This window comes from Zonotrichia leucophrys, chromosome 4, assembly GCF_028769735.1.
Source record: "Zonotrichia leucophrys gambelii isolate GWCS_2022_RI chromosome 4, RI_Zleu_2.0, whole genome shotgun sequence".
NCBI classification, from domain to species: domain Eukaryota; kingdom Metazoa; phylum Chordata; class Aves; order Passeriformes; family Passerellidae; genus Zonotrichia; species Zonotrichia leucophrys.
The window spans coordinates 57058139-57076328 of record NC_088173.1 but is presented as its reverse complement, the minus strand read 5'-3'; the positions used below and the strand labels follow the sequence as shown (position 1 = coordinate 57076328).

The window sequence follows — 18190 nt, the reverse complement described above, 5'->3', positions numbered from 1 at the left end:
TGCTAAGCTCAGGGCCGGGGGGTGCAGCGGCCCCGGGGGCCGGCAAGGTAGCAGAAAGGCGCGCGGTTGTGACGCAAAAACCCGGAGCGAGTCGCGGCAGAGCGCGGGTGCCGGCGGGACGGCCGCACACACCTACGAAAGGCCACACACACACACAGCGTCGGAGGAGGAGGAGACAGTCAGGGGCAGACCGAGGGGGGAAAATTCAGAGGCGGAAGAAAAAGGGAGAGGAAAAAAAATTACCTCGGGAGAGACACAGAGCAGCTCGGAAAGCACGCATGCGCCGAGCGCGGGCGGGGGCGGGCCAGACCCCCGGTGACGTCTCAGGCGAGGAGGGGCCCTCTCCAGACTTGGTGCCTTTGGTAAAAACCCTCGGGGTCCCAAGCCTCTCCCCTCCTGGGGAGGCTTGTGTGTTTTCTAACCCTATTGTCAGTTGAATCAAAAACTAGGTAACCCCGGTCTCAAGTAGGCTTGCAAACAGCAACAATCAGCGGAACAAAGAGGCAGTTGTCAGCAGAGCTGCAGCATCATTTCGTAACAAGTCTGCAACTATCCAGCGATTTTCCTCAACAAGATATAAGAAGAAACGAATACTCAGACAAAAGTCGGGACTCAGACTGCAAAGGACAACTCAGAAGAGAAACAAGAGGAACGAAAGACTCTGGGGGGGTTTTTTTCTCTTTGGGGTCTTGAATATTTCTGTATAAGGACAAAAGACTCTGGGGGGTTTTCTCCTTGGGATCTTGAATTGCAATAAGCAATGGGGTAAATTTACCTATTACAGGGAAAACTGACAAAGGATCATATATTGATCAGCTGGTAGATTTCTTTGACATTTCTCCCATTTGGAGAAGAATTTTAAGGGCAGATTTCTTTGACATTTCTCCCATTTGGAGAAGAATTTTAAGGGTAGGATTTTATGTTTTAATAGTTTAGGATTTTATGTTGTAATAATTTTCCTAGTCCTCATCCATGTCGTCCCAGATGCCATGAATCAGATTGTAAAAGAGGGTTTCTTGGGGCAAACAGAAGGGGGAGATGTCGGATCTCAATATCTCAGTCCTGAGATGCTGAGCCTCCGAGACCAGCTTGGGGGTCTCGGGAGTCCTGGAATGTTGCCAGAAGTGTCTGGTAGCTGGACTTTAACCCTACACAGGAGACGACAAGGATGAGGGCTTCACAGGGCCTCACCGGGGTGAAGGGTGGAAAGATTAGTTAATTAGAGGGTGAGACACAAGGTTTAAGATTTATGTACAGGGGGGTTTAGAGGAGTAAGATGGAGGAATTGGGGTGTGTCCTGTCCTCCTCCTTCTTCCTCCTCTCCTCCATCTTCTTTGGCCACGGTGGCACCTTTCTATTGGTTATTACTAAGAGTACACCGAGTTATAACAATAGATGGTATTGGGGAAAAATGATAAATATTGTATACGTAGCAAAGGGTATAAAGATAGGTGCCTGCCCCGGAGGGAGACACAGTGTGCCCATGGCTGACTGCTGTGCAGATCTCTGTTGAGCTGAAAGAACATCTTTTAGATAAACAATTAATAAACATAAAACCAGAAAGAAGAACTGAAGCCTCTTCTCGTCCTTCGATACCCGGGCTGTCCCAAGGTCACCCAGGGCCTTTCCAGGCCCCTCAAACAGCCGAAATAAACCGGACAACAAAAGCCTTTCTTGGGACTAGGAAGGGCCACTAAAGGCAATCCTTAGTGAATTAGAAAATCCCAGAATCATAGAATAGAATCACAGAATCATTAAGATTGAAAAAGACCTCCCAGATATAAACTAAATCACAGCACTAAGTGCCACATCCAATCCTTTCTTGAACATTTCCAGGGATAGTGACTCCAGTTCTTCCCTGGCCAGTGCATTCCAATATCTAATCACCATTTCACTGAAGAAATTCTTCCTGATGTACAACTTAACCTTCCCTGGCACAGCTTCTGGCCAGTCAATCCTCTTGACTTGTCTGGGATAAGAGACTGACTCCCCATCTGGCTACAGCCTCCTTTCAGGCAGTTGTAGAGAACAATAAGGGTCCCACATGAGCATCTCCAGGTTAAACCAGCCCTGAAAAGAGGCTGTAGACAGATGTTGGTCTCTTCTGTCAAGTAACAAGCGACAGGACAACAGGAAATGGCTTCAAGTCTCAGGGAGGTTAGGTTGCATCACTGCAAGCTTTGTCAAGCACTGGAACAGGCTGTGCAGGGACAGTCACCATCCCTGGAGGTATTTAAAAGATGTGCAGACTGGCACTTGGGGGTTAGTGGGCTAGTGATGGATGTGGCAGGGCTGGGTTAATGGCTGAACTTGATGGTGTTGGAGGTCTTTTCCAACCTTAACGAAGACATGGATAACCCAATTGTTCTGTTTCAGACAGCATTAAGGCAAATCCTTCAAAACTAAGAGAACAAAATATACCAAGGAATTATTTTGAGACACTATGAAATGTCTGTCCATCATAAGAACTAGAACCAAATGCTTTATATAAAAATTCAGAAATATCTCTACACCATCTACTGACCCTCATTACACTAATATAAAAATGAGCTTGCATACAATGATTATTTTCCCGTATAATAGCTCTTTAATGTATAAAATAATGACCTTTAGTTTATGGAAATCTGAATGTATATGTACTTAATAATCCAACTAATCTTAGACAGACAAGTGTTCCTGTGTGCCCTGATGACATCAGAATTGTGTTGACAACGCCTAATGTTCATGTGCACACTTAAACCAGAGAAGACCACTGCTATTACTGCCAATGAACAGAGAGAGGAAGAGGTGGCACACAGGGGATGAGCAGCTCTGTCAAGCTCACCCAGCAAGCCAAAAACAGAGGAGTCGACATCCAGCCTTGGCTTCTGCCACGTCACAAGAGTCCCACAAGTAAATGTGGCAGCAGTTTGCATTTAAAACACAGCATCTGTCACAGACACATACCTGGAAATGGGTTCCACTTCTGTACAATCTGGTGAAATTAAACTGCTTCCTTTTACTTTGATTTGATAACTGAAACTAAACTTCACTAACTTTCCTCCATCACTGAATAATGTCTTTTGCTGTCTCCCTGTCAGAGCTGCTGTACACAATCCTGTAATGTCTAATCTGTCACTCACTGGGAAACATTTTGGGTACTCTAAGGAATACTATACAAAATGTTATTGTATTCCTTTTACCTCAGAGTTAATTCAAATTCAAAGATCAAAGAAATTCTTAATCTTAAAAATGCAATTCTGCACTGAACACACAGCAACTCAGTAAAATATTTAGGGTTTTAACTTCTGACAAGTTCAGCTTTTACCTTAAACTGTCATGTCATTGTCTCAACAAAGTATGGAGACAGAATAGAAATACCTTGTCTGTGAGAAGTTTGGTAAGATTCTTCTGTTTTCTTGCTAAATACTGATCATATAACTGAGCCAGTTTAGCTGCTAACACATGCTCACGGCTAAAACAGGGATGATGGGTGAATATCAGTCCAGAAATATCAATATCCAATTGAAACATCCCCTGAAAATCTCCAGGTCCAACAAGATACTGATTGGTAGATGTCATTTTTATTGCCTGAAAGAAAAAAAAGAATAAAATAGATTTACAGATTCTTACAACAGTATCTTTCAAGGATTTTCTTTGTCAGAAAATGACCCATTTAGCTACATATAAATGCTGAGTCAAACTGTGTTAACTTCTTGCCTTATTGACAAGTGGGTGGTACAAAACCACCATGGATATTCCACACAAAAGAATTTTCATAGTCCACGTGAGGCTGAAATAAGAAGTCATCTTCCTATACTGAAGGTTCTGCTGAGCAATGAAGAGAATGACACTGGATTACAAAAAGCAGCGCCTGCTAGTTCTCTTTTGACACATTTGTTTAGTATTTAGTTTTGTTAGTTTTATTTAGTTTTGTTTCCTCTTAGAACTGAGCTCTAGGATAGGGTCCAGCTCTCAGAACAGCTCTCTTTGTAGATTAGGAAGACGAGGAGCTCTCCTTGTAAATTGCGTAGATTAGGAAATATATTATATTTCCTAATATTTTATATATTGCTTCCCCATTCAAACACCAGGGAAATTCAGACCAACAAAGGCAAATGAAAGTTTTCAGCAACAAAGTTTAAAAAAACTACTTCAATCCACTGGACAGAAAGACATCCATGGCTTACATCCTCAAATTAATGAAATCAGAAGAGAATTAACACTGCTTCCAGCCTGACTACTCCCGCTCCCTTATTAGGATCCTTCAGAAGACATTCACCAGAAGACGTTCACCAGAGGCACTATGGTGCTGTAAAAGATTTTTAGTTATGTAGTGTTTGTTGTAGTCCCTTCCTGAGAACAGGAAAAAGAAATATTTGGAAGGAAATTTAGCTGTTGCATAGGACTTATTTAGCTCTTTTACAGGACTGATATAAATGGCCATGAAACACACTGGAGTCCACCTGATGCTTCCACATTCAGTTTCTCATCAAAAGATACCATGTGTCATAGGAATGACAACTTTGAATTCCTTATGCTGTAACTATTTTTCTGCCCATAAAGGACTCTTAGGCTCAGTGTCTTACCACTGTGACTTAGATATTTCTATGTCACTGTTCATGTTAACGTGGTGTTCCTGAACCATGAGCTCCCTTGGCCTATCTTTACATGATCTAACCAGGAAATTTTTCCTGCCTGCAGAAGCACCCTGCACAGATCTGTGCCACTGGATGCAGCCTGTGCACGGCATATTTACCACCAGCATCAACTGAAGGGCCACATTTAAATCTCTATCAACAACAACAGTCAGAAACACTTATGTGTCCCAAATGAGCACTCTATTTTAAAGTCTTAAAAGTCAGCTTTTCCAAAGGGAAACAGAGTTCTAGCAAGCAGAACAAGTAAAGCTTGCTTCAAGATTGCTGAATGGTTTTAACTGAAACTTATTTTGACTTGTACCAATTGCACATTGAAACTGCTGTTTGCCAGGGTAGGTATGCTGTGACTGGAAAAAAAAAAACCCACAAAAACCCCTGCAAACAAAACAAAACAAACATGAAAAACAACAAAGAAAAAACTCCACAACCTCCCCAAAATATCTGAATTGCTGCTACATAACTCAAAATTAGTCTAAATGAGCAAACTCTGTATATACACTAATATAGGAACTATTCTACTTTGGCATGAGAACATCCAAGGGAGCCTCACAATGATCTCAGTGGCTCAGATTTTAAGGTGTTTGTCAGGAGCTGACACTTTACTGCTTCAACCAGCACCACCTAAACTCTTCATCCATTTGTATGCATTTTTAAAGGAAAAAACCAGATATATACTTAATAAAGTAGAACTCATTTAAATAGATTTGAAATCACAAAAACCAATCAATAGTCATGGTTCTTAGCACAAAACCCTTCATGTCACCAGGGTTTCTGGTGCAGAAGAACTGGGACACAGTCTCAGGAATCTCACATATGAAATATGCTTACCTTTCTATAGACTGTTTCAAGTTCTGGTGCAAGGCCTTCTTCAAGTGAGAATATTGGAGGCCTAGTACAAGACTGTTTAATTGGATTAGGCAATGCTAAGATTTTGCCATCATCACCAAACCATTCTTTCCCCTACGAAGGAAAACAAAATTATATATTGTTTCTTAGTTTATAAAGGAATTACTTGCAAAATCATAATTATTGTAAAAAATACAGAATAAAAGGTGACTATGGATTATTTGTGACTGAAATAACCAAAACTTTCCTAATACACCAAAATGAAATCTTAAAAAATATACTAAAGTAAGTTTTGAAATTAAAAGACCAAGATGTTGCTCAAACTTTGATTATACTGATTTATTTTTCCATTCAGTGTTATAGATTTGAAAGAAAAAAATCAACATGTCACTTATTTAAATGTTATTTTCTTAAATCACTAGAATGGAAAGAATTTTAAGTCTTGCTTTACACAAGAGCTAAATGGCAGCTCAGATGATTTACCAAAGCACCTCTCAAATCTTCTAGTCCAAAACCTGAACTACTTAAACAGCATCTACGAAAGCAGACCAGGTAAGTATTTAACAAGCAATTGCTATCCATGGCCTTGCATGTTCAGCATTGTCCTAATTCATCCCTCTGCACTCTTTACTTGGATTCAAATACAGCTTAAACCAGTGCAGCTGTCCAAGGATGCTGCCCTACCCTGTCAGTTTCATACCTGTTCCATATACCTTGTATTTATATTTATTATTATTTTCAATACCTGACCATTGAGCCAAATGTTGATGTGGGAACACCATGAAGCCAAGCAGAAAACTAACTGGGTTCAAACTGCCCATTCAAGAATTTTAGATGTTCCCACATTTGCAAAAGCACAAGAAGAATACACAGAATCACAAAAAAAAAAAAATAAAAAGGGCAGCAACTGCTCAGGAGTTTAAGTCTATACTGAATACACACATTACCATGTATAGGATGATAATATAGGAGGACAAAATATATCCAAGCTACTTTCCCAAGTCTGCAAGACATACTTAAAAATCTGAAAGGATTCTAAAACCTCTCTGATAATCTATACCAATATTTAATTGGCCTTACAGTCTGATCAGTGGTCTGTTACCCAGCAGGCTAAAAGCAGAGCCAAGAAAAGATATCAGTTTTGTAAGACCCAGTCTGATGTTCTAACAGTGGGGTTACACTAAAAACAGGCTCCCACAATCTATTTCCCAATATCTGATGCTGCTGAACATTTTTAAAATGAAAGTTCTATATTAGCAAGACCATCCACTTACTTAACTATAACAAAAATAAGATACTTATAAAGATAAATAAAATACTAATAAAAGTTACAACTAAAAAGGTAGCAGTGACTTACTTGGTCCTGTCTGAGTATTCTGTTTTCTAAAATATTTTGATTAGACTGTGTTACAAAGGGCCTTTCTCCAGTGTAAAGACCTTCATCCTCAAGGTACCTGGGCTGCATATTTCTAGGCATCTTCTCAGAAGCAGGCACTAATGAGACATTAAGAAGAAAATCATGTAAAATGTCTTGTAACTGTAGTTTTAGCTTGTTAATTCTTAAAATGATTGGCATTGTGTATTAAGTATGCTGTCAGAAGTATTTTACTGCAAAGGTAAAAAAGAAATATAGAATTAAAACAGATCCTTATCTTAATCAAGACAGATATCTCATACTAGTACCACAAAGCATCACAATTCTAATAAACCAATAACTAAAAATTTCCTTACCAAAAATTACTTTCAAGTTACTTAGTGGCAATAAGTGTTAATGGCTGCTTGCAGAACAGTGTAAAAAGCCTGGAGTAGCAACTGACTAGAGAAGCATTTCTAAGTCTTTCCAATGGAAAATGAAACTTTCAGACTAATCAGACCTTCAGTTAATAAATAGTTTGCTTAAGACAGTCTCATACAAAATACAAAACATGCCTAAAAGAGTTATTTCAGCCAAATAACAGCAGGTGTAATTTGAAGACCTGCCTGCAAGGCTGTTTCACTGTGTGTATGGATTCAGTGTTTTTGAAGAAGCAATCTTAAAACAGGGAAGGATTGTGCTGAGGGTTACAACAAAAGTTCTCCCCTAAATCAGAACACAGTGGATCACACAAGAAGTAGTCAGAATTAATTTACAAGACACAAAAAACCAGAGGCACACAGTGTCAAATATTATGACATTGCACTGCAAGCTGCATTGGTACCATTCCAGTTCATACTGGGAGACTTGCTTCTATTTCTTCCAGTGCAAATATTCAAATAGCAAGTGCTACTATAACGCAATTTTCTAGGACTTTGAAGTTCTGTGGGAATAAAGCAAAAAAGGCAGAGATATGATCATTGCTGCATACAATAAATACCAGCAGAGGAGAGGCTAGCACCTTGCACTTCCTACAGACAGCAGTGAGGAAATTACCCCCAGGCAACTGAGGTGCCCTGAGCACACCTTCCAGTGCAGCAGGTGCTGACCTGCTGAGGTGTGCACGCTCCCAGCTGATCCATCTGCCAGACATTTTCACACTCAACTGGATGAGCAGTGCCAGAGAGCTGCAATGAAACATCTCTCCCTGCGGCCAGAGATAGTCAGTACAAGATTTACTCAGCAGATCAGAGGGTGCCAGGCTATGCAAAAATCCAGGAACCAGATGGATAACCACTACCTTCATACCTGCTAACATGCTGGGAATGAAGAGAAATTCTTTTTCCCTTTTCAGTTGCTCAGTGTAGCTTTCACAATCAACAGGTTTCACTACTACAAGGTCTTCATCTGTCTGCCCTATGAATAAATCATCTTTCACCAAGCGTACGTCTTCATCCTATTGGTTAAGTGCAAACATCTCTGTCAGTTTGTCTGTTTCTTAAGAAAGTTTCTTGAGAAAGTACACTTTGAGAATTTTTAAGGAAACCAAAGATGCTGTTTTATATAGACATATAAAATTAATAAAAGTCTGAATAAAAAATATTAACATTTATCCTATAGTTCTCACCATTTCGTCCTCCTCTTGTTCATCTTCATGAGTTTCGTCACATTCCTCTTCTACCTCTTCTTCTTCACTTAATCCATTCTTTTTCATGGCTCCAGTTTTCAATTTCTCTGCTACAGCATCAAAATTGAAGGTAAAGAAATTATATGCTTCTTCCTCAGAAGGAAAATCATTCTGTAACTAAAAAAAGAAGACAAAGATAATTTATTATGGTATTCTTAAGACAATTAGGGCAAGTGAATAAATTGAATAAATCTGCCCATTAATAATATGAAACAGCAGCATGTATAAACATTTGTTACAAGATAATTATTATTTTATCTCAAACAGAACTCACTCAAATGCTGAAGCTAACTGAAATTGTAAATGATTCATGAAACTTTCTCTATTTCTATATATTAATTCAATATTTCTTGCAAAGTTTTGTTTAAAAAGTTACCTGGTCTAATTTTAACATTCTTATTGTTTTAAATCTAAATAATTTGTGAATCAGAACACCAAAGTTTAAGTTCTGGCCATATTGCAGGTACCCAGGAAAATGATATCAAGAGAAATTTCTAATGGCCTTTTGCCTCTGAAGGATCCAGGACCCTTTAGCTTTAGGATGAATCCTCTAAGAAAAGAATTAACATTAGTACTTTGTGGCTAATAAATGTAAATGTAAAATGCTTTAACTGCCAACTGGTGGCATTCAATAAAAAGGATTTAAACAGAAGACGCATTTTTCCTGCAAACTCCAGTAGTGTCCAGATGGATTTACTAGAGCTTTTTGGGATTTTTAATCAAATGTCCCAAAGCCATTCTTGTATTTGATGAAGGTTCCTTTTATATACTTCAATTGCTGGCATATACTGCTTATGAATTTTTAAATTAAATAAAATCTTCGCCACTGCTTAAGACTGAATTCTGTCTCCTTCTTCAAACAGAATCATGAAGCCATATAAAGGTTAAATTAAATTAATATTCATTATTGAAATGGAGGAATTGGTACTTACTGTTGACTTTTGCTTAAGCTTTTTTACAGAATCACGAAATTTTACTTTTGATGGTAAGTGTGAGTCACCCTCTGGCATCTCCCTGGATTTATCATTGCCTGACTGCATAAAAACATATACATAAATTTTAGCATAATTTAGTGAATCATAAAAAAATGCAAACAATTGACAGTTATTAGATATTGGGTTTTTACAGAAAAAAATAACAAAAGAAAACATCACCACTGTGGTAACAAAGGGATTGCACATTTATTTTACAAGGGTACATCTGACTGTTAGTTAATTCCTTTGGGTCAACAAATAGATTGTAGAGTATGAAGAAAAGGTTCATTGCCTAAATGACAGTAGCTGTCTTCACTGCTGCTGGGATCATTGTTCCTGCACTCCTGAACACAAGCAACCACAGGCTGAGTCCAGAGGGAGAGCAGGGAGGCAGCAGGGGCTGCCCTGGGCAGACAGCCCCAGCAGGGCAGCAGGGCCAGGGGTGCTGCTGGCAGGGGCTGCAGCCCAGGGGAGCCAGGGCTCCTCTCAGACAAGCCCTGCTGCAATCAGGAAAACACTTTTTGGTATTGTTTATAAATGTGTTGTTCATGGCTTGGGTGCTGAAATACACACTTGATTATTGATTTTATTCTGTCAAACATTATTGCTAGGCTACTCTCTAACCCCATGGGTGACACACCCCTGCCTTTCCTTGAAATAGGTATCATGTTTATCCACTCCCAGTCAAGATCACTGTAAAGGTCACTGGTTCTGAGGTTGCTTCAGCAACTTCATTTAACTGCTTCAAAGTGATTTTCATCAGGCTTAACCAACAAAAACACATCTACCATTCTATCTGTTCTTCCATTTTATCTGTTCTTCTTCTTTGTGGCCTGAATTGTTAGATTAAAGGGAGACAATTCTTAAATTCACCTCTATTACACCTGTATTTAAAAATAATAATATCAAAAAGAAAATCTCAGACTCTGTCAATCTGATGGCCACTTGTTTAACAACAAAACAATACCTTGTGCATAAATAGGTACAAGAGAGAAAACCAACACGTAGAAGGTTTCACATATACTTGATATAAAATTAATAAACAACTCCAATAAGGATATCACTTCTGCATTTTCCTAATACAAATATATTCAAACAGTATTACTTAACTGAAAGCTGTAACAATTACTTATTATACGATAACATTGCCAAGAATCTTCCCACAACACACGACACGGCAATTCGTCCCTAGACAGGTGATTTAGCCAGGCTAAATCACATTGTTTGGAATTCCATATAAAGGTGTTACTGCTATATGCTGTTATTTCCTGGGAATAACACATTCTTTGGAACACATTTTCTACAGGCAACTCTTCTCGTGAATTCTGAAGAATATGAGTGCCAGTTCTGCACAGGCAGAGCCTCTGGTTTTTTTTCTTAATAAAAAATTCATTTTTTGACAAAGAACATGCTTATACAAAAAAATTCAACATAAAATGGTAACAAGGAAATGCAATAAAATACAATGACAAAGTTAATATCTGGCATTTAGCAATTGCACTGCTCAAATTTATTTAAAGCTCTATTACAGTGGGAGCTTTATTTATATAAAGGTCCTGTTACAGTAAATTTTAAAAACTTCAAGGCATCTTAAGCAACAGAAGTCAAAAACCTCTAAATGACACAATTTTCACATGATATCCATACTACAATTTATTACTGTTAAATAAATACTATAAAAATAATAACCAGGATGGTTCCTTTCTGGTTACTAATTCAAACAGCAGTATAATTCTGTTAAATGAAATTGATCTTCAAGAGTGTGCAGACTTTGATTTTTTTCATGTTTCACACTCACTTTCTTTTGATAAGAACAGCAAGACAGAATGCACATTTTTACCCTTTTATCCAGTCCAACTCCTGGTTTTCTTTCTCTGGTGCCTTTTAAGCCTCTTGGTTGTGAGCTGGGGTCTTCTTGTGATAAAGTAATTTCAGCTTTTGTCTAAGCAAACAAATGAAAAAAATGTTTAGCTGTAATAGAAACAGAAATAGGTCAAAGCTACAATGATTCCCAGGAACTCAACACTTACTTATATTTGTGTTAGGGACAGAATCTATAATTATAAAATCAGCTTAAGTGGTTTTCCAGATCCATGTATTAACACACCTTATTAAATTGTACAGCAAATACACAAAGAAATCCATTGCTTCCAAAATAGTGTAAGAAATTTTTTGGCAAAGAACACAGAATGATTGTAATGATTGTATCATCTGAATTACAAAACAATTATACCTTTTATGTTACTATCAACAAATTAAATACTAACTTTAGAAAAGAAAAAAGCAATACAGAATGTAACTGTACTCATGAACTGAGTACTCTTTGAGCTTCAGAAATAAAAAAGCAGCTATCCCAACTCAAATTCACACAGCACAAAGCAAGCAAAATGAAGGACTGAGGTCGATCAAACAGCACTTCTGAAGGATTCTTACCCTTGCTGCTTTTAGTTTCTCTCTCATTCGCTGCCTAACTGAAAGCTCTGCAGAGCTTGTCCTTGATGTAGAAGGAACAGGTGGCAACTCTGAAACAAAAAAAAAGTGGAAATATGTTTAAATTAAGTATTTTCTGAAATAAATGTATGGAAAATAAAACCATTTATACCAGAATTCCATGTTCCAGGAGAAAGAAATTGCATGAGAAAATATGAATGAATGAAACATTTTTTTTTGGAATCCAGTCCTTACAGTTTAAATGCCTTATAATTTAAATGCCTTTAAACTACAGCACATCTATCTTTCATCATATACTTTGAACCACTGTAAGAAATGCTTAAGCACACTTTTAGTCTACCAACATTTAGAAAAGAAAAATACACTAAGATAAACCTCACTTCTACTGATTCTACTCAGAATCATCAAGAGATTTGGAAGAATTCTAATATTTCAAAATTATACAATTTATTGCTTGTATTTCTAGAAAAGAAACATTCATTGCATTTGGAAACTTTCAAAAGAATGAACAAGGTGCAAGTGCTAACCCCTTATTTTGCAAGAATTTTCAGCATCTGCCTCAATCTAACACCTTTAAAAGATTTATTAATGAATTGAATGGTGCAATAGTGTTTACTTGTGTACAGAAAACACAAGCAAGAATTCTCAGAAAGTCACATTTTCTCACAGATGGCCTTTGAAAAGTTTTTGGAATTGGGAAAAAACTAGCAATTTTTGAAACTTCAGGCTCATGAAAGATTATGGCACACAGAAAAAAGGCTCTGTCTGCTGGAGATGGAAATGATGAACTTTAATTGCAGTTTGAAAGGTGGGTAAACACTGGAAATAAAATTTAACTTTTTATTCTAACACTGGAACTGAGTGCCTTAAACAGTTATGGAACCTTCACTAGTGCAAGCTTTTAAGTTAAAAAACAAAACCAAACAAACAGATAAACCCCAACCCTCAAAGAAACTCAATCAACCAAAAAGCCACACCAAACCCAAGTATCAAGACTTAGAAAAAAATATTTCAAGGAAGAAGCTGGTCTAGAGTTACCTTTAGATTTTCCTCTTGTGACTTTTTGCTACTATTTTATTCTGTTCAGTTAGCATGCAAAAACATATTCTATTTCATTGCTGCAAATCTGTCATTCAATTCCATTCTGATAAATGCAAACTAGAAAGCAACAGATTAGATGATCTGAAATCCTTTACAATTGTCTGTAAACATTTCCAGACAAGCTAGGTCAACAGTGTAAACATACAAAATTAGGGCAGAAAAAAATCTGCTGCTACTTTAGGCACTCATAGAGCATCAGAGCTTATGCTCTGTATGCAGAATTCTTTATCAATTCATCTGTTCCTTGAGACAACAGGGTCATTATCTTTTCTATATATAATGAAAACCATTTTAAGGCCTCGGCAGTTGCATCAAATACTGTGAGATACTGTAGCTTTTTGAAAAAATGGCCACATTAAAAAATGGTTTTGTTACTTTATTTCTCTGGACAAACACTTTTGCTCTGCTTATGTGAATGGGCTCTACAGCCAACTAAGTTGTGCTCAACTTCAAAATACATCTTTGAAGTGAAGAAAGTAAAACTGATATCCATGAACACATTACTTTGCAGGATCACCACCAGAAGGCTTAAAAGCATCCACACCATGTTTCACATTGGAAGTGTAATTATCCTACAGTGGCTTTGTATTTTATGTCAGGCAGATCTAACAAGTTTGCCGGATAGTCAAACTGAAATTAAACCTGAGAACCTGAAAATGTCATGCAGTGCTTTCCCTTGATTTCATCTGCACTCAGAGGGGGCCAGAGCCTCTGCATCTCGGTGTGGCTTCACAGCTCTCTGCACTGGCACTGACTCAGAACTTCTGCAAGTACCTCACAGGGTGCAGCAGCCAGGCACAAGGCAGATGTTAATGCTGTGACAAAGCATCAGTTACCTGAATGAAAATAGGGAATGGTAACTTCCAGCACAGATCCTAGGAAAACTGCTGTATTTTTCATGGATACAACTGCAGAAATGCACAGTAAGACACGAACCAAACAATGAAGAAGAATTCACAGCAACACTGCAGTTGTGCTGGTTTCACAAGGCAATAACTACCAGACACAGGCTTTTTATTTAAAGCAATTCTTCTTTTGAAGCCCTTATTTGCTAGTCTAATGAGTGGACTGACATATAGCCATGTCATTCCATTTAAGAAAAATATAAAGGCATTAAGCACACATATAATTGGATTAGAGTAAAATACTGAATTTCTGCAAACAGACTGCATTAAAAATAGTAGAGACTGACTGAATGTTTGAAAGACTAGTATAGAAATTATGCTGAATATTAAGTGAAGAAGTAGCTGATGGACACGTTTCAAGAAAAGCTTGCCAAGAATGATAATCATTCCATGCTAGAAGAAAATAAACCACCTATTTGAGGGACATGCGTGACAAATTGATGATTCCAGAAAAATTATCTACTTCCCACTTGTCTTAAAATACAGTTCCCTTTTCCTGAAAAAAGCAGTCTGGGGGTGTGTACATTTTTAACACCACAGATTTAACATAATATGGTGACAACTGACAAACTAAAAAGGCCTCAGAATAGAGGTGATATATTATCACAGGCATTAAAATAAAAGCAAAACCAGATAGTGGAGCAAACAGACAATGCAGAACTTTTCAATGGCACCTGGAAAACTGCACAGGGAAATTATTATTATTTTTTAAATAGTTAGCTATCATTTGGCAAGAAAACGATAATCAGAAATTAATACATAAAGCATCACTCTAACAAAGGAGTGAGAAACTCAAACCTACTCTTCCTTGATAACTGGGCAACACAATAGCTAACAGCAGTTGTCAGCATATTCAAAACCATAACATACAGAACATGGAAATTTAAATTATTTATAAATCTGTGAAACTGAGTCCTGGAGAGGTGAGGGGAACTGAATTAAGCTTTGAATAGATACATGAAGGCTTCAGCTCAAGGTGTTGCCTTTCTTAAAATGTGAGATGCAACTTCAAAAAATCCAACCAAACAGATGGATAAATTATACTGCAATTAAGTAAACCATTGCTACAGAACTCTACCCAGAATATCTCATATTGTACTTTTCACTTGATGATATGAAGTTTGCAAAATTAAAGGTATTTTGGAAGCAAAAGTAACAGAGCAAAATACTTAGGAAAAGAAAACATTTATCACATATGGAAACTAGCGACTAGTTTTCTTCTGAAGAGTACTGCTGAGCTATTCTGTTTATTCTTGGAAAATAAGCTTCTGTAAAAAAAATAACTAGAGGTTATCTAGTTCTAAAAAAAAAAATCACTAGAGGGTGCCTCAATTTCTCCATGCAATCAACTCTGAAAATTGTTTGGACTCTGTCTGTCAACAGCATAGCACTTCCTAGCACAAGCTGGTACAGTGAGACTCAGAAAACTTACAGAAGAAATGTATGCAGACACTGAAGAGCTGGAAACATCCCTAAACTGTGAATTAGGTAAATTAAATTGTCTTTAAAAATTTGTCTGTGCCATATTTTGTTAAAATGTGCTTAAGGACGGTACGTACATTTTATTTTGGTAAAACTTGATGCTGAGGAAAAAACCAAGTATGTTTATACTTCACTACATTTTTGTTCTACTGATTTTTTAATATTCTGCTCTTAATTAGATCTTTTATGCATTCTATTTAGGTAAACCATAAACCCATGCAGAAAGATTAGACATCCAGTTCTACCAGTTTCCCACCACCACCTCACTGTCTTACACTGTAGAAGTATTTAATGTGTGACATTAAAATAGAATGCCAATAAATCTATACATCTTCATACCCATGAGAAACACTTCAAGCACAAATTATGAGGTTTACAGTACCAATAGGGTTGGAAGGCACCTTTGGAGATCATCCAGTCCAACCCCCATGGCAAGGCAGTCACCTAGAGCAGCTTACACAGGAATGTGTCCTGGTGGGTTTTAAGTATCTCCAGAGTGGGAGACTCCAAGACCTCCCTAGGCAGCATCTTCCAGTTTTCTGCCACCCTCTATGTAAAAAACTCCTCCTCATGTTGAAGTGAAACTTTTCAGTTTATGACCATGGCTCCATTTCCTGTTGCCAGGCACCACTGAAAAGCCTGGCACCCTCCTCTAGGCCCCTGCATTAATGAGATCCCTTCTCAGCCCTCTCCAGAGTAAACAGGCACAGCTCCCACACTCTCTTTCATAAGAGAAACATGCCAGACCCCTCAGCATCTTCACGGCCCTCCACTGGACCCTCTCCAGTAGCTCTATGTTTTTCTTAGTCCTGAGGAGCCCACAGCTGGACATGGCTCTCCAGAAGTGGCCTCACTATGGTCAAGCAGAGGGAGAAGATCACCCCTCTGGACCTGCTGGCCACCTATTCCTGAGGCACCCCAGGACACCATTGGTCCTCCTGGCACAAGGGCACTGCTGGCTCATGGACAGTTTGTCATCCAGGACTCCCAGGTCCTTTTCAGCAGAGCTGCTCTTTAGCAGGTCAGTCCCCAGCCTGTGCTGGTACCTGGGGCCATTCCTCCCCAAGTGCAGGACCCCACACTTGCCCTTGCTGAACCTCACTGAGTTTCCCTCTGCCCAGCTCCAGCCCATCGAGGTTCCACTGAATGGCAGCACAGCCTCAGGTGTGGCATAAATGCAAACCTGAGCCACTCCCCCAGTCTGCACCACCAGGAAACCTGCTGAGGGCACATTCTATCCCATTGTCCAGGTTGTTGACAAACAAATTGAGCGAGACTGGACTCACTATTGATTCCTAGGGAACGCCATGGACTACTCTGCTGCCCACAGCCCTCTGAGCTCTGCCATTCAGCCAGCTCCTGATCCACCTCACTGTCCACTCACCTAACCCACATTTCCTGAGCTTACCTGCACAGATATCATGGGAGACAGTGCAAAACCCTTGTGAAGTCCAGACAGACAACACCCATTGCTGTCCCCTCACTGATCCATCCTGCCGTGCCATGACAGGCAGCTGTCAGGTTGATTTCCCCATGGCAGAGCCAGGCTGACTACTCCACATGACTTTATTCTACACGCTTGGTGATGACCTCTGGAATGATCTGCTCCATCACCTTCCCAGGGATGGAGACAAGGCTGACTGGCCAGTCCAATTACAAAAATACCGCACATCTACACAAATATATCTGAAAAACGAAGGGCTTTTCATAATCTAACCACATTTAACCACAATAGGAGGAGGTCGTTGGAGTGCAGCGCTGCCTGTCCGCTCGAAGCCGGAGCCGACCCGGCGTGACAAACACAGACCCCCGCCCACCCCTCGGATGCCAGCAGGGAGCACACAGGAGGAGCGAGGAGCAGACCGGGAGCGCCGCACGCTCCTCCCTCAGCAGCGCTGCCGTTGTGCCCGCGGGGAGCCCCGGAGCGGGGCCGGGTCCCGCAGAACAGCGCCGGGACTGGCACCAGAGCCCGCCGGAGCCGCGCCCGCCGCTGGGAGTCACTCACCGCGCACTGCCTCTGTCTCGGCGGCGGCGCTGGGCCGTGCTGCCGACATGGTGCCGCTGCGCTCCGCCCGCGGCCCGCCGGGACCCGCAGCGCTAGGCGGCAGCGGGGAGGGAAAGGCGATGGCAGCGGCGGCGCGGCCCGGCCCGGCCCGGAGCGGGACCAGGAGCGGGACCCGGCCCGGCCCGGCCCGGGGCAGAGCGAGGGCGCCTGCGCGGGGCTGCGCGTGCGCGGGGCCGGGCGCGCGCGGCGGGGACCCGGCCGGGACAGACGGAGAGAGGGACGGTCTGAGGGACGGACGGACACCCGTCCGCACTGGCTTCACACCAGTATATCTTATATATACAGTTATAGACATCTGCCTTATCTTTACAGTTAGTCTCCTCATACCATTGGGGTTTGGGCATTCCTTTCCCCTCCTGACATTTTACTGTTTAAACATAATCACCTCAAAAACTGCTCTGCAGGTGAGCAAACGGAATAACTTCGTGGTTTTGTGACCTACGCAAGGCTAAGTATATTCAACAATAATTTGAACATAATTTAATCCGCGCTCTTAATCCGCAGTCATACTTTGAGTATGGATCAAAATGAAATAGAATTTTAAAAAGCCAAAAATCCAAAACACATCGAGGGTGCCTGCTTCCAGCACTGGTACTTAAGAGTTGCTGTGTATTTGCACAGAAATTAATTGTGCAGATCTGAAAGAACTGGAATGGTACTGCCAGGTGAGAAGAACTTAAAAGAG

The 18190-nt window shown here is 39.9% G+C and overlaps 1 protein-coding gene across 2 annotated transcripts in view; it reads right to left on the bottom strand.

The window, feature by feature from the left end:
• The window catches only part of CC2D2A (coiled-coil and C2 domain containing 2A), a 56681-nt gene extending 39044 nt beyond the window's left edge, over positions 1–17637 (bottom strand). For both annotated transcript variants that reach the window (XM_064711808.1, XM_064711809.1), the window contains exons 1-9: positions 17446–17637; positions 11935–12023; positions 11342–11443; positions 9460–9561; positions 8468–8644; positions 8149–8296; positions 6844–6980; positions 5469–5600; positions 3361–3570 (exon numbers count right to left, since the gene is read on the bottom strand). In XM_064711808.1, coding sequence (XP_064567878.1) covers positions 3361–3570; positions 5469–5600; positions 6844–6980; positions 8149–8296; positions 8468–8644; positions 9460–9561; positions 11342–11443; positions 11935–12023; positions 17446–17494 — 1146 coding nt within the window. In that variant the 5' untranslated portion in view covers positions 17495–17637. The remainder of the gene's footprint in view (positions 1–3360; positions 3571–5468; positions 5601–6843; positions 6981–8148; positions 8297–8467; positions 8645–9459; positions 9562–11341; positions 11444–11934; positions 12024–17445) is intronic.
• Positions 17638–18190: the final 553 nt, after the last annotated feature.